At 62.4% G+C, this 12,775-nt stretch overlaps 1 protein-coding gene across 4 annotated transcripts in view; it reads left to right on the top strand.

The window, feature by feature from the left end:
* KCNIP2 (potassium voltage-gated channel interacting protein 2) overlaps positions 1–12,775 on the top strand; it is a 46,946-nt gene that overhangs the window by 14,342 nt on the left and 19,829 nt on the right. The window contains exon 1 of one of the 4 annotated variants that reach the window (XM_063337733.1): positions 6,863–7,136. The exons of 2 other annotated variants lie outside the window; for them this stretch is intronic. In XM_063337733.1, the coding sequence (XP_063193803.1) occupies positions 7,049–7,136 (88 nt within the window). In that variant the 5' untranslated portion in view covers positions 6,863–7,048. Of the gene's footprint in view, positions 1–6,862; positions 7,137–11,097; positions 11,336–12,775 lie in introns of those variants that run through there. One more of the 4 variants, XM_063337732.1, reaches the window with a different exon arrangement.

Genomic DNA, 12,775 nt, shown 5'->3' with positions numbered 1-12,775 from the left:
GGCTTGGGATGCACCCCAGCAGCCTGGGTGGGAGGTGATGGAGCCTGTCCCTCCTCCTTTGTCCCCTCCTCCCCACTGCTCCCTACCCTGTGCGTGGGGGCAATGAATTATTCATGCCCCATCGTGGGGGGGGGGAGTGGGGGGGTTTCTGCGGCTGCCTGCGTGATGCCGATGGGGCTGACGTGCCACCGAGCACAGAGAGCTTTTCTGTGTAAATCCCTGAAATATTTAGCAGAACTGACTTAAAAAATACAGCCTGGGAGGAGACAGTGCCTCAACGTAACCTGGAGGGCTGGGGGCCATCACAGGGGGTGATGGGGGTGATGGACGCATGGGGGTGGTCCCTGGGGGGCTCCGGCCCTGGCCTTTGCCTGACACCCACCACCAAAGTTGCTGGTGGAGCTTGTGTCTGTCTGTCTGTCTGTCTGACCACCCATCTGTTGGGTCTCTGCCGTCAGGTGGGGGGGGTGCCCCCATCCTTTCCCTGCATTGCAGGGGTGCTTTGGAGCCCCGTGCCAGGCTCAGCCCACTGGCTGGGGCATGTCCCAGTCCCCAGCCCGGTGCCACCAGCGCCAGGCTGCTGCCCCGCCATCCGCTGCATGCCGGCTGCTGGCAGGTCGGCGCTGCGGGACCGGTGCACAGTGTTGGGCCGGGCTCTTTCCCTGGCAGCGCCTTCCCGAGCAGACGGATCACGTCACATGCATTTTTTAACACGATCCATCGGCTGGGAACGAGCTGAGCTGTCGCCACAGGTTTGTGATCAAAGCCAGACGTGCCCTGGCAGCCCTGCGGGAAGGTGGCCCTGCGCGCCACCTCTCTCCGTCACGTGGCCGATTTACGGGGCATTTATGCCAGCAGAGCAGGTTGGGGATCTAGCAGTGTCACAGGTTGCAGGTGTGTTGCCCCTGCATCCCTGGAGGTACCGGGATGGCCAGTGTCTTCCTGCCCTGCAAGTTGTGCTGATTCCTGACCCGAGCATCTAAGGATGGGGCAGCCACAATGCAGAGCTGGGGCTGCTGTTGGGCTTTGTGCACAGCCCTACACCCCAAAATTGCACCTTCTGCAGGGAGTCAGAGTGAGCTGGGTTCACTGGCAGCTGGGGTAAGACAGGAAAGGTTTTGTGCTTGTCCTGGGATGTGTTTTGGGCCAGGTTAACAAGGGCACAAGGGGAAGTAAGGCATGCAGGGAGCTGTAGCCGGCTCTGGATGGGGAGGTGCACGGAGCCAGTTGGCTGTGCCATGGTGGGGTTGCCCTGTGAGGCAGCCTGGGCTACTGGCAGCTCTCCCTTGGCCATTGCAAGCTCACCCTTTCATGGATGCTCTCTGCACCTCGGCAAGGTGGGAGCCGGGTGCTGCCCCATGCTCTGTACATCGCAGGGCCAAGCCCCGGCGTGTGTGGCCAAAGGCAGCGTGGGCTGACGGTTAGAGCACACCTCCCAGGCTGTCTGCCCCTCTCTGAGCCTTCCTCCCACCTCCTTGCTCGGTTTGCTCCTGTCCCCCTTGGCTCCCCATCCCGGTGGGGTGGTGGGCGCCTGAGGTGGGCCCGTGCCGCGGGGTTGTGCTGTGTGTTTTCCTCTGCAAGCACCAGCAGAGCCCCCGGGCTGCGCTTCACCGTGACAGCACATCCCATGTCAGAGCCGCTGCAAATCCTGCCTGCTAATAGCTATGCAAATTACCTCATTAGCTGCCTTATTTATTTTCTCTGGCATCACATTTTCAGCACTTCCCTGAGTCCCGGAGGCTGCAGGTCCCCAGGCATGGGAGGAGGCAGGAGCGACAGCGGGACCCACAGGCAGGGCTGGCTGTGTTGAACCTGCCTCTGTGGATGGCAGCGGTGTTTGGCTCCTGTGGAGCCGCCCGCCCCGACATGATGTGTCTGGGACCAGGGACTCATGTGGCTCCCGCAGTCCCTGCTCTCGGGATGTCCCCCTCCTCGTCCCTCGGCATGCCCTGGCTCTGGGGTGAGTCTTGCTGAGCCCTCCCTCCAGCCAGGATCCTTCCCGTCCCCCACAAGCAGCTGTGGGTCTGGCATTGCTGGGATGCGTATGTCCTCCATCCCCCGCCAAAAGGTGACTTCTGGATTTAGGTACAGAGAGTACAGAGCATCTGCACAGTCCCTGTGGACCGGAGTGGTGGCTTGAGGCTTGGCACAGGGCTGCAGGTGCCCTGCATCCTTCCCACCCTGATTTCCATTCCTCGTTAATGGAGGTGTGCCTTCTGCCCACCCTGATTGCCCTTCCTCGTTAAGTGAAATGTGCCTCCTTTCCACCCTGACCGCCCTGCCTCATCGAGGGAGGTGTTGGCAGATGCTATCTCAGGGGTCTGCCCTCTGCCAGCCCCAGGACGACCCCAGAGATGCCCTGGTTGGGGTGGCCATGGGCTGGAGCCCTGCTCTGGTCCTTTTCCTGGGATGTGTGGTCTGGGCTGAAACACTTTGAAGCCTGGGCACCATCCAGGGCTGGCACAGGCAGGAATGGCCCCGAGCACCAGCCCAGTGTTATGACCCTTGGGGATGTCTGTGTCCCAGGGTGTCCCTGCCCACCCTGGCCATCCACGCAAGTGTGTGCCTGCCTGTCTCCTGGTTGTATTTTCCAGGGATGTTCATGTGCCCGTGACACCCATGACAGTGGGACGGGCTTTGCACAGGCAGAGGGGACCCACATACAAGCACCGGCCCTGAAGACCTTGATCCAGCCACCCTGTGGGCTTGTCTATGCCATGCTGAGCCGCCTGCGAGCATTGTGTCTGCTTCCCCCCCGCCCCGCCTTCTGTTTATCTTTTATTTTTCCCCTTCTCTTCACGGCTGTGCTAATGAATATTTCATGGCCAGGAACCAGCGTGAATTCCCCCGGCTGCTCCCTGCCCCCAGCGTTCCCACGGCAGGTACCAGCCCAGATGTCGGTGGCTTAGGAAGGATGTATCTGCCAAGAAGCCATCTCGGGAGGAGAGGGAGAGGGAGAGGCAGGGAAGGAAGCAGTGGCTCTGGTGTGGACAGCTGTGTCGCGTCCCCCTTCCCCAGCGGTGCTGTCACTGTCCCTACAGCCTGCAAGGGACTGCCAGTGGAGCGTGATGGCCATGTGTCCGTGCATGGATGGCCTTCCCGGTTCCCATGCATTGTTGTGCACGGCCTTGCCCAGGCGGCCACACTTGCCAGCATGCTCCGACACTGCCACACGTGCACCCTCCTGTCTCCCGTGTGTGCCACCAGCCACCACAGCCGTCTGAATGAACCATGTCCCCGGCTCACCTCCCCGTGGCCCTGCCGCTGTGCTGTGCTGTGTGGGGGCTCCTCTCAGCGTCAGGCAGCGGCAACGGCACCGACACCGTGGCCACGCGCAGACCGTGGCACCACACGGGCCGTGGCACCGCACGGGCATTGCGTGGGTCTGCCCTGGGCTCCCACCCATCCACGCTGCAGCCCCAAAACCTGCAGGCGGGCAGCAGGGATTGGGTTCAGGGAAGTGGGGGGACAATTTTGCTCTCCGGTCTCCCTGAATTTGCCGTTTATACCCTGTAGCGGGGAGCTGGGCTGGTCCCCAGGGCAGGCTGGGCGCTGGGAGGTGTGGGCAGCTGCTCCCCCTGCCAGAGCACCTGGGGGGAGCAAAGCTGGAGACAGAGCCTGGAGCCATGGTCTTTCTCCTTCCCATTGTTGTGGCTCTAGCAATCCTGTGTCCCTAGCAATGCTGTGTCCCCTTCCGGGGGCCCAGCAGATGCTCTGGGGACACAGGCTGGCTCAAAATACCCTTTTGGGAGATAACGTTCTTTGCCCTGTGAGGCACCGTGGGGATGGGAGTTCACCTGGGGCTGGGGCAGGGGTTTGGGGGGAAGCCACTGTCCTCCTTGCGGGGGGAGCAGGTTTGGGAGAAGCACAGGCAGGGCGGGAGGCTGGCGGGGTACACCCTGCAGTGGTACCCCTGGTGGCTGCAACCCAGGTGACAGATTGTCAGCAAGAAACTGTGTGGGCTCAACAGCCCTGCTTTGTGGCTTGTTTCTGATTCCTGGTGGATTCCTGTTTGTCTTGCTGGGGTAGAGGTCGGTGAGTGACCGAGTGGCATTGCCGCCCTTCTGCAGGAGTGAGACACACCGTCCCCGGTGCCAGCCTGGGGAGCGTGTGCTCGGAGGGAGCCCCGGGAAGGGGGCAAGGCAGCTCACGGCTCTCTGCGGTGCACCATCCTTACAAAATACCTGCTGCAGGTTGCTGGGTGCAGAGGGAGAGGATGGCCCCCTAGCTCAGCCCATGGGGTCCCCCTGAGCTTGTCTCAGCGTTAGTGCACAAGGGTCTCTCAGGAGAGCCAAGGGAGGTGATGCTCCTTTGGAAATCACCACCTGGTGTCCCGGTGGTTGTAGCACCCGGGCATGCTGGTGGGCAGCCGAGCCTGGAATCGGGGTGGGCGACATCCATGCTGGGCTCTTCTCTCCTGTCGTGTCCTTGCAGGTCGGCGTGGGGTGGTCTATTCATGGTGATGGGGCACATGAGCTCTCCTGTCCTGCATGGCCATCACAGCCAGGGTGCACAGGACAGCACTTGCATCTCCCACCTGCCTGGGACACGCTGGGGTGGAGCAACCTTCCTGGCCAGGTGGGATCTGGCTCCCAAGGAGCTGGATGGCAGTTTTGGGATGGATCTGCAAACTTTGTTAGCTGTCGGGTCCTGCGGGCTCTGGCACCCTCCTGTGGCTGTTCTGCCACCTCTCCTCTATCCCCCGGGTTTTTGGGATGCTGTGGCTGCCTTGGGCTGGTTTGCGCTGGCAGGTCCCTACTGTGATGCCGTGGAGCCAGGTCTCTCCCCCAGCATGGGACAAGCTCTGCATTTGCAGGGTTTGGCCTTGTGTCACACAGCTCATGGCATCTGATCGCTGCAAGAAACTGTCCCAGCGTGTTTGTGTTGTGGGTTTGAGCCAGGAGCAGGGCTGCTGGATACTGTGGCTAAGGATGAAAGTCCTAAACCTCTCACCTGTCCCTGGGAGGTGGCAGGAGGGGACTGGGCACCACTGACAGCCCAAATTTCTGAGCTTTCGTCTGTGGGCAAGTGGTCTGCAGGGGGGAGTAGGTTCAGTCGGGGTGTTGCATTCACAGACTGGCCCTGCAGGAGCCTCTGCGTCCGCTGAGCTGCCAGCTCTGCCTCGGCTTGCCTAGGCTGTCCCCTTTCGCCCACAGGGCCGATGTCCCTTGCAGCCCTTCCCTGGCCAGGGGCTTTGGGGGTGTATTATTGTAGGGTTGCAAGCCCCCGCTGTGCTGTGTGTTGTACCTTGCTGTAGGGTCTCCCCAAACCTGGCTCAGCCTTGCAGCAACCAGTGCAGCATCCCTTGGCGTCTGTCCCCACCACACTGGGGCACTATCTGCCATGGTGTGGGAGGTCTACGTTGGGGGGCTGCCCCCCCTGCTTTGCAGGGGCATAGCCAGCATAACAGACAGGGAGGGTTTGGTTTGGAGGGGACGGCCCTTCTTTTGGGGAGCAGGGGGTGAGGTGACCCCATACCAACCCCTGGAGGGTGTCCTGCCCCTTCCCTTGGGGCTCCTTGTTGAGGCATTGGTAAGGACTGGGTAGTCTGACTGTTCCTGGATGGATCATGCCCTCACCCCCTTTCCCATCCCCAAGAGAGCAGAAGCTATATTTTCCATCAGGTCTCTTTTTCTTCACTTCCTCCCCCATTAATAAGAGATGAAGCTTATGAGATAATAGAGCCTGGATGGATGCAGAGCTGAGAGATCCTGCTGGTATGGTGTGTGGATGTGATGTGGAGAGGGAACTGCAGCTGGGAAAATGGGACTTGGGGAAGGGATGTGGTCGCCAGTCGGCACAGAGCATCTTGGGCTGGCTCTGGGAGCAGGGAAATCCCACTGCCGCCTCGCGCCAGACTCTCCTCTGGCTCTGACATACTGTGCAAGCTAGCTACTCACTGCCAGCCTGAGCTTTGGAGCGAGCAGCTCTCAGCCTGGGCGGTCTGGGAGTCTGACTCCTCTTCCTCCCATCCTTGTACTGATCCTTGTCTCCTCCCCTGCGTGGAGCCAGTGGGAGCGGGAGCAGAAGCCCAGGGATGCAGGACACACACAGTGCCAGGGGGCTGATGCCTGAGGATGCAGGATGCTTGCGGTGCCGGAGGGCTGTTGCCCGGGGATGCAGGATGCTTGCAGTGCCGGAGTGCTTTTGCCACAGGGATACAGGACACTGACAGCGCTGGATTCTTGATGTTCAGGGATACAGGACACTCGCAGCACTGGCTGGCTGGAGAGGATGGTTGATACCCAGGGATGCAGGATGCTCACAGCACTTTATATTGGGAGTGGAGGGCTGATGCCCAAGGATGCAGGATGCTTTCTGTGCTGGCTCCCCTCCGGAAGGAGCATTTTTCCCTGCTCTTGGAGAGAGGCGGCCCTGGGATGCAGCAGTGCCTCATTGGTCAGCGGGACCTGTGGAGTCTGCGGGTTGCCATACCAACCTGCCTCTGGTTCCCGGCCAGCCGGGGCGTGAAGTGCCGGGTCGAGCTGGTGGCAAGGGGCGGACCAGGAGCCAGGGGCAACCCGGGACTCTGCCAGCTGGGGAGGCGTTCATCCGCCTCTCCAGGAGAGCTGGCTGGCATCTCTGGGCTCCCCAGTCCCGAGCATCCCTCTGACGCTACTCCCTGCAACTTTGCTGCACGGAGGGAGCTGGCGGGCTGGCACGGCACGGGGGGCTCGCCCGGGCACCCCGCTCCCTCGCTGAGCTTGTGGTCAGCTTTTGTGAGCCTAAGCCCTGGTAGGGGCATCGCCGCCAGCCCTCCCGGCCCCTCTGGATCACAGCCAGCCTGCACAGGAGCATCCCAGCACAAAACTTCCCGACTGGCTGCCTGCCGCCTGGGAGCGGGGCCTGGCGGCTGCCGCGCTGCCAGGCGCTGCCTGTGCCCTCTCTGCTGGGCTGAACCTGCCGCCGATGCCCGCAGGCTCGCTCTGGGCAAGGAAGGCTCTGTGCTGCCCCCGGGCATTGCCATCTGCTCGGAGGAGCTGGGGGGCTGTTTGCCAGCCGAGAGGGGGTGCGACTGGGTCCCTCCCCAGCGCTGTGCGCTGGAGCCATGAGCCACTGCCAGCAGCGCTGCAAGAGGCAGCTGGGCCGGGTGATCCGCTTCTTCTACCAGTTTCTCACCGGGACCCTCTCCCAAGGTAGGTGCCGCCCTGGGGGGCACGGGGGCTCTGTTCTGTGGGGGCGGTGTTTCTGCCTGGTGGGCTCTGTGGGGTTATTTCGGGAGGGGGGGAAATGCTGTGTAGGTGCTGAGGGGTGCTGAGCGATTCAGCCCCAGGCGGAGGGGTTGCACCGGGCTCCGTGTGGGGCAAAGCTGAAGATGCTCACGGGAGGCAATGTGAGCCCCTGAATGTCCCCTGTGGACCTGGGGTGATGGGAATGTTTTATCTGGGGAGGGGACTGGTGCAGTGAGAAAACTGCTGTGGAAATAAATCACAGCTGTTCCGACCCTTCCCTGCCATGCCAGGCACCCGCCGCCTCTGGGGCTGGGCTGTGCCCTCCATCCATCCGGCTGGAGAAGCCCTGGGTGTGCCCGTGGGCTGGGGCAGGGACACACCCTGGTGCCTGCATCCACCCTTGCTTGTATCCTGGGATGCTGCCTGGTCCTGGAGACAGACCTGCGTGCTGTGTGCCCCCCAGTTTGCTGTCACAGCCATGGCAGGACCCTCATTCAGCTGGCCAGGACCCCCTTTCCTGGGTTTGAGCCCAGAGCCACCTCCTGACCCCAATGGGCACATCTCAGGGAGGTCATCATGCACCTCTGCACGCTGGGACACTGTGTGCCTGGCTGCTGCACCTGCCCCCGTGCCCCCATGCTGGGGGCAGGTTGCCCTCCCCATGGCTGGGACCCCTGGGCTGCCCCTCCAGGCCACAGCAGTGCTGGGGAGGGACGTGCCGTGCCGGGAGCATGGGCAAGGCCTTGTTGGGCCAATGTGGCAGCGTTACGCCTTGGAGCGGGGCTGGGACTTGCACCGCCTTCCCCAGGGCCCACCCTGCCCAGAAGAGCCCTCCCCAGCTCTGTCCCTTCTCGCCTCGGGGAGTCCCTGGGTCTCCCCAGCCTGCGCCCATCCCTGGGGCCAGGGGATAGCGGGGTCACCTTGGAGATGCTCTTGGCGCAGCGCTGGGGGCTGGGACATGGGAGCAGTATCCGCCCTGCGAGCCGTGCCCAGCTGCCATGCCACCTCCCTGCCCCTGGGGACCCAAGCCCTGCGATGGAGGGTCGCCTGGAGAAACCCTCCCCGTGGGCGTTTCCCATCACTTCACAGCCCCGTGGGCCCTTCAGGTCTCCACAGCAGCCCACACCATGGTGACAGGGGAAGAGGTGTAAGGGTAAGCGTGGGCCTGGCTGAGCGGCATGCCAGGTGCTGGAGGCTGGGGGTGTCCGCGGGCAGCGCCAGGTCCGTCCCCACTAGTTGGCTCCATCACGCACCAGCCAACTAGCCCAGAGTGGAGTGGGCAGGGGATGAGTCAGCTGAGTCCAACCCTGGGTGCAAGGGGCAGAGCTGCAGGTGATGGAGAGGAGTGGGAAGGGGACCTCAGGGTGCTCCCATCCCCACCACTTGCAAGGATGTCCTATAGGTCCTTGTCCCAGTGTCTTGGGCTTTTCAGCTGGGCACCGGGGGACTGGGTCTGTAGTGGGGACCCAGGACCAGGTCTCTGGGCTGGCCATGTGCGGTATCAAGCAGCCCTAAGGGCTCAGCCCTGTGCTGTCCCCGCAGCCCTGCCGGGGCGTGCAGGGTGGCTGTGCTGCTTGGAGCTGGGATGGGCGCGGAGGCAGGGCTGGCAGTGGGGCGCCGGCTACCGCTGCTCGCTCTCTTCTCAGTGTCCTCCTAAGCTGTGGAGAAGCCAAAGTGGGGTGAAATCCAGAGCCAGCCAGGTCTATACTCCCCAAAAGCTTGGAGGTGGGACTGGGATGTGGGGCTTGCACAGCTTTCTCCCCTCTGCAGCATCCCCTCCTCCCCAGCCACTGCACCGGTCCATGTGGCACATGGGTCACCAGGGTGCTGTACCCCCTCCAGCCTCTATCCTCCCACATCGTTCCCTTTTGGGGGGCAGTGAGCCCCTCTGTCCTCCCTGCAGAGGTGAAGGAGGTCCTGCAGAGCTCACCGCAGGGGTGCCCGGCCAGGTGGGCTCCAGGGTGGTGTGCCCTCCGGCTGGATGCCCTGGGGAGCTAGCCAAGGACAGGTCACTGATGGGGGGAAAGAGAAATGACTCAATCAATTAACCAGATTAAAACTGTGACTTCACCTCCCAAAAATAGCTTTTCGCCAATATTTTAATGTGCTTATTAATAATCTGCTCGCGCTCTGATTAGCAGCGAGGTAATATGGGATCAGCTGTAACCTAAATTTAACTCTCCCTAATGGATGATGGCCCCGAGAACCAAAAAAAAGGAGAGGCTCCTATCCATCAGGCTTGCCCCTGCTGGGGGTCGGCGGCGCCCAAGGGACCTGGGCAGCTGCTGCCCAGCTGTGCCCTGGGACCGTGACGTCACCTCTGCTGTGGCCCAGCTGGTCCCATGGCACATTTTGGGGGGGTAGTGCCCTAGCACCCTGCGACACCGGGCTAGAAGCACCCTAGAGGTAGCCACAGAGACGGCTGACAAGCAGGGCAGAGCCTGGCTGTGGTCAAGATACATGGTCCCCTCCCAAAGAGACAGGTCCCTTGGCAATGGGTGACTGCCCTGCTCCCTTCCCATCTGCTCCCATTCCGCAGCGGGAGACAGTTCCCTATGCCCAGCTGCTGGTGGTACTGGGAGAATGGGGACAGGGACCAGTCACCTGGCTACCTGAAAGCTCTGGGTGTTGCCCTGTGTATGCCCGTGGCACAGAGTTGATTGCTGGTCAAGAAACCCTGCTCCTGGGCATTTCTATTTATACCCAGCGTGTGGCTGGTGGGGTGGTTAATTTTAGCTGGGTGGCAGGGCTGTGCTGCCGGCGGCGCAGGAGAGCCAGGGTGGGGGTGGCTGAGCAGGGGATGCTTCATGGCTGTTATTGTCACAGCCCAAAGTGGGACAGGTGGCACGGGCTCGTGCCAGCCTGGGCTGCCCATCCTGCCACGGCTGTGCCTGGGGCAGCATTACAGGGCCGGCTGCCCTGCCAAGCGCCGAGCCATGGGTGCATGCCGGGGCCACTTTGCCACTCTGTCCTGTGTCCCCTCTGGGTGCTCGGAGCAGCTGGTCTTGTGGGAGAGAGAAGGGAAGCGGGGACAGACCCGGATGCCTGGGTTCTGTGACCTGAAAGGGGCATAGCCAGGGTGACGTTGTGCTCCTTACCCCACGCCTGGGTGGCTGTGTCCCCTGGCTGTAGCTGCAGGGGTGGGGATGTGACGTCTTGTATGCAAAGAGGCGTCAAAGTGAAACAGTTGGGACCAGCATCTTCCCCAGCCACGTGTCCCATGGGGCGGCCAACGGTCTGGGGGACAGAGGTGTCTCAGGCATGGGTGCAGCTAATCCCGTGGGGTTTGGGTTTTGCCGGTGTGTGAGCCCAAATTCACAGTGGCACTGCCTGAGTGCCCCTGGTGTTGCAGAGCAGGAACCGGGCTGGCTGGCTCCGGCTCCAAGCTGAGAAAAGGGAAGGCTGATCCTGGGCGTCCCCAGGGAGGTGCTGCGCTGGGGCACAGGGGACGAGACGCCAGCGCCTCTCTGCCAGAGCCAGCTCTCCGGGCCAGCAGGGCTGCAGGGTTGCCTTTTTTCAAGGCCCTGTGTCTGGAGCAAGGACAGGTGCAGGCATCCCAGTGGAGATCCTGGCATTTGCCAATCCTGGTCTGCGGTATCGCACCCTGGAGAGACCAGTTTCCAGGACTTCCCAGCTCTTCCTGGGGATTGGCAGCAAGGGGCTTTGCCCTGAGGGTCCTGGGGTCACCAGTGAGCACAGAGCAGCCATCACGCTGTGGCGATGTCTTGCTGGCCCCAGGGCACAGAGACTCAGCCACATGTGTAGCAAGCCTCATCTGTGCTCTGCCCCCTGCTTCCATCTCTGTGCCACTCTCCCTTCGGGCCAGGAGGGTTATTTTTAACTGTTTGCCATGTGCTGCCTGAGCACAATTAAGGTAATTGGTTTGGGAGCCTGGCTCTCACACGCCGCTCCCAATTACCTGCCTGCCTGCCCGTGCGGCCCCCCGCCTCCCTGCCCGCCGTGGCCGGCTCCTCCAGCGGGGGACTGCCCCAGATAGGGTGGCAGGGCTGGGTGGGGGGCGCAAGCGGGCACAGGGGATGGAGCCATGGAGAGGACAGCCCTGCACAACGACAGCCTGCTCTATGCCTCCCTGATTGCCATCCTCCTCCTCATCTCCTATTGGTTCACCACTCGCTGCTTCAAAATCATCAGCGGCATCGAAGGTACGGGGTTGGGGACACAGGGGGACAGGGTGACACTGGCCCATCCTATACTCTTCCACAAGCCAGGTGGTGAGGCGATCCGGGCGCTTGGTGCGGGAGAGGGGGATTGGGGACCTCCCTGTCTGCCTGTCTGGGGCACCTCCATCTCCTCCTTGGTGACTTTACTTGTTCCTCCTGCCCCTGGTCCTCCTCCGCCGTGTGCGAGAGCAGCCGGTGGCAGCCACGGCTGAGCTGCAGCTGTGCCCAGGGCTGCTCCAGGAGCATCCAGCTCCACCATGCTGCCGGCGTCCAGGTACCGCTGTCCCTCGCTGCAGGACAGGGACACAGATGGGCTTCGCAGTGCCTCCTGTTCTGTCGGGGGTGCCCGGTGCTGATGCTGGGGCCTCAACCTGCATTTTGGGGCTCTTGGTCCCTTTGGGCATGACCTACATCTTTGCTCCTCAGCTGGTGTGTTGGGGAGCTCTGAGATGTGGCGGGGGTCCCGGTTTCCCCAGTGAAGGGTTTCTTTAAGCCCCACTGCAGTGGGATGTGTGTGCTGGGGGCTTTGCAGGGTGAGACCCCCAAGGCAAGGTGGGGAGGAGAAGTGGCACTGGTACCGCTTGTCTGGGGACGTGCAGGGCCTCTCGTGCCTGGGGCGTCCGTTTCTCCATCCATCCGTGTGACCTCTCTCCGAGCAGCTCAGCCAGGCCCTCGTGGCTCTTCCCACAGCATGGCCAAATGCTGGCTTGCTGTGGGGAGGAGAAGCCACCCCTGGGAACGATGCCCCTTGATGGGATGGGTGGCAGAGCCCTGTCCCACTTCTGGCTGGGTGCATGTGTTTTGGATGGCCTTTCCAGCATCCCTTACAAGGCGGCCGCGGGTCTGGCTCCATGGGTGAAGCCTCACGTGTGGTCCCATGTGTCTCCTCCATCCTGGGGGCAGCTCCAGATTGAGGAGCATCCCTGGGGATGTGGGTGAGCCGAGGGGGTGGTACCCTGACACCTCCAGCCCATCCGGAGCTGCCGTGGGTGGAAGGGGATGTGCCCTGGGCAAGTAACTCTGGTGAGTTTGGGGGTGCTGAGAGCTGGGCTCTGGCACGGTGTGTGGCACTGGGACACGGGACAATCACCGGGTGCCTGTGCCAGTCCTGGTGGGATCCTGCATCGTGCTGGCAGCGAACAGTGGAGGGCTTTTATTAACGGCTCCGGCACAGGAATGAGTAATCCTGTCAGGGCGTCCGGTGGGTGATTTATTGCGGCTCTAATGGGGAGGCCGGCTGGCGTGGGATGGGCACGAGGGCAGGCGGGGAAGCTGTCACTCGGTGGCTTACTTTCCACTGTACCCTTTGGCCCCAGCATCCCACGGCGCTGGCAGAGACACACGAGGGGCCGACAACGGTCCACTCACATGGATTGAGCAGGTTCGCTTTGCAGAGGAGCTGCCCCAGACCCTCTTTGCTGG

The sequence above is a fragment of the Chroicocephalus ridibundus genome, chromosome 6 (genome assembly GCF_963924245.1).
Source record: "Chroicocephalus ridibundus chromosome 6, bChrRid1.1, whole genome shotgun sequence".
Taxonomy (NCBI): domain Eukaryota; kingdom Metazoa; phylum Chordata; class Aves; order Charadriiformes; family Laridae; genus Chroicocephalus; species Chroicocephalus ridibundus.
This window is presented reverse-complemented; position numbering and strand designations above follow the sequence as displayed.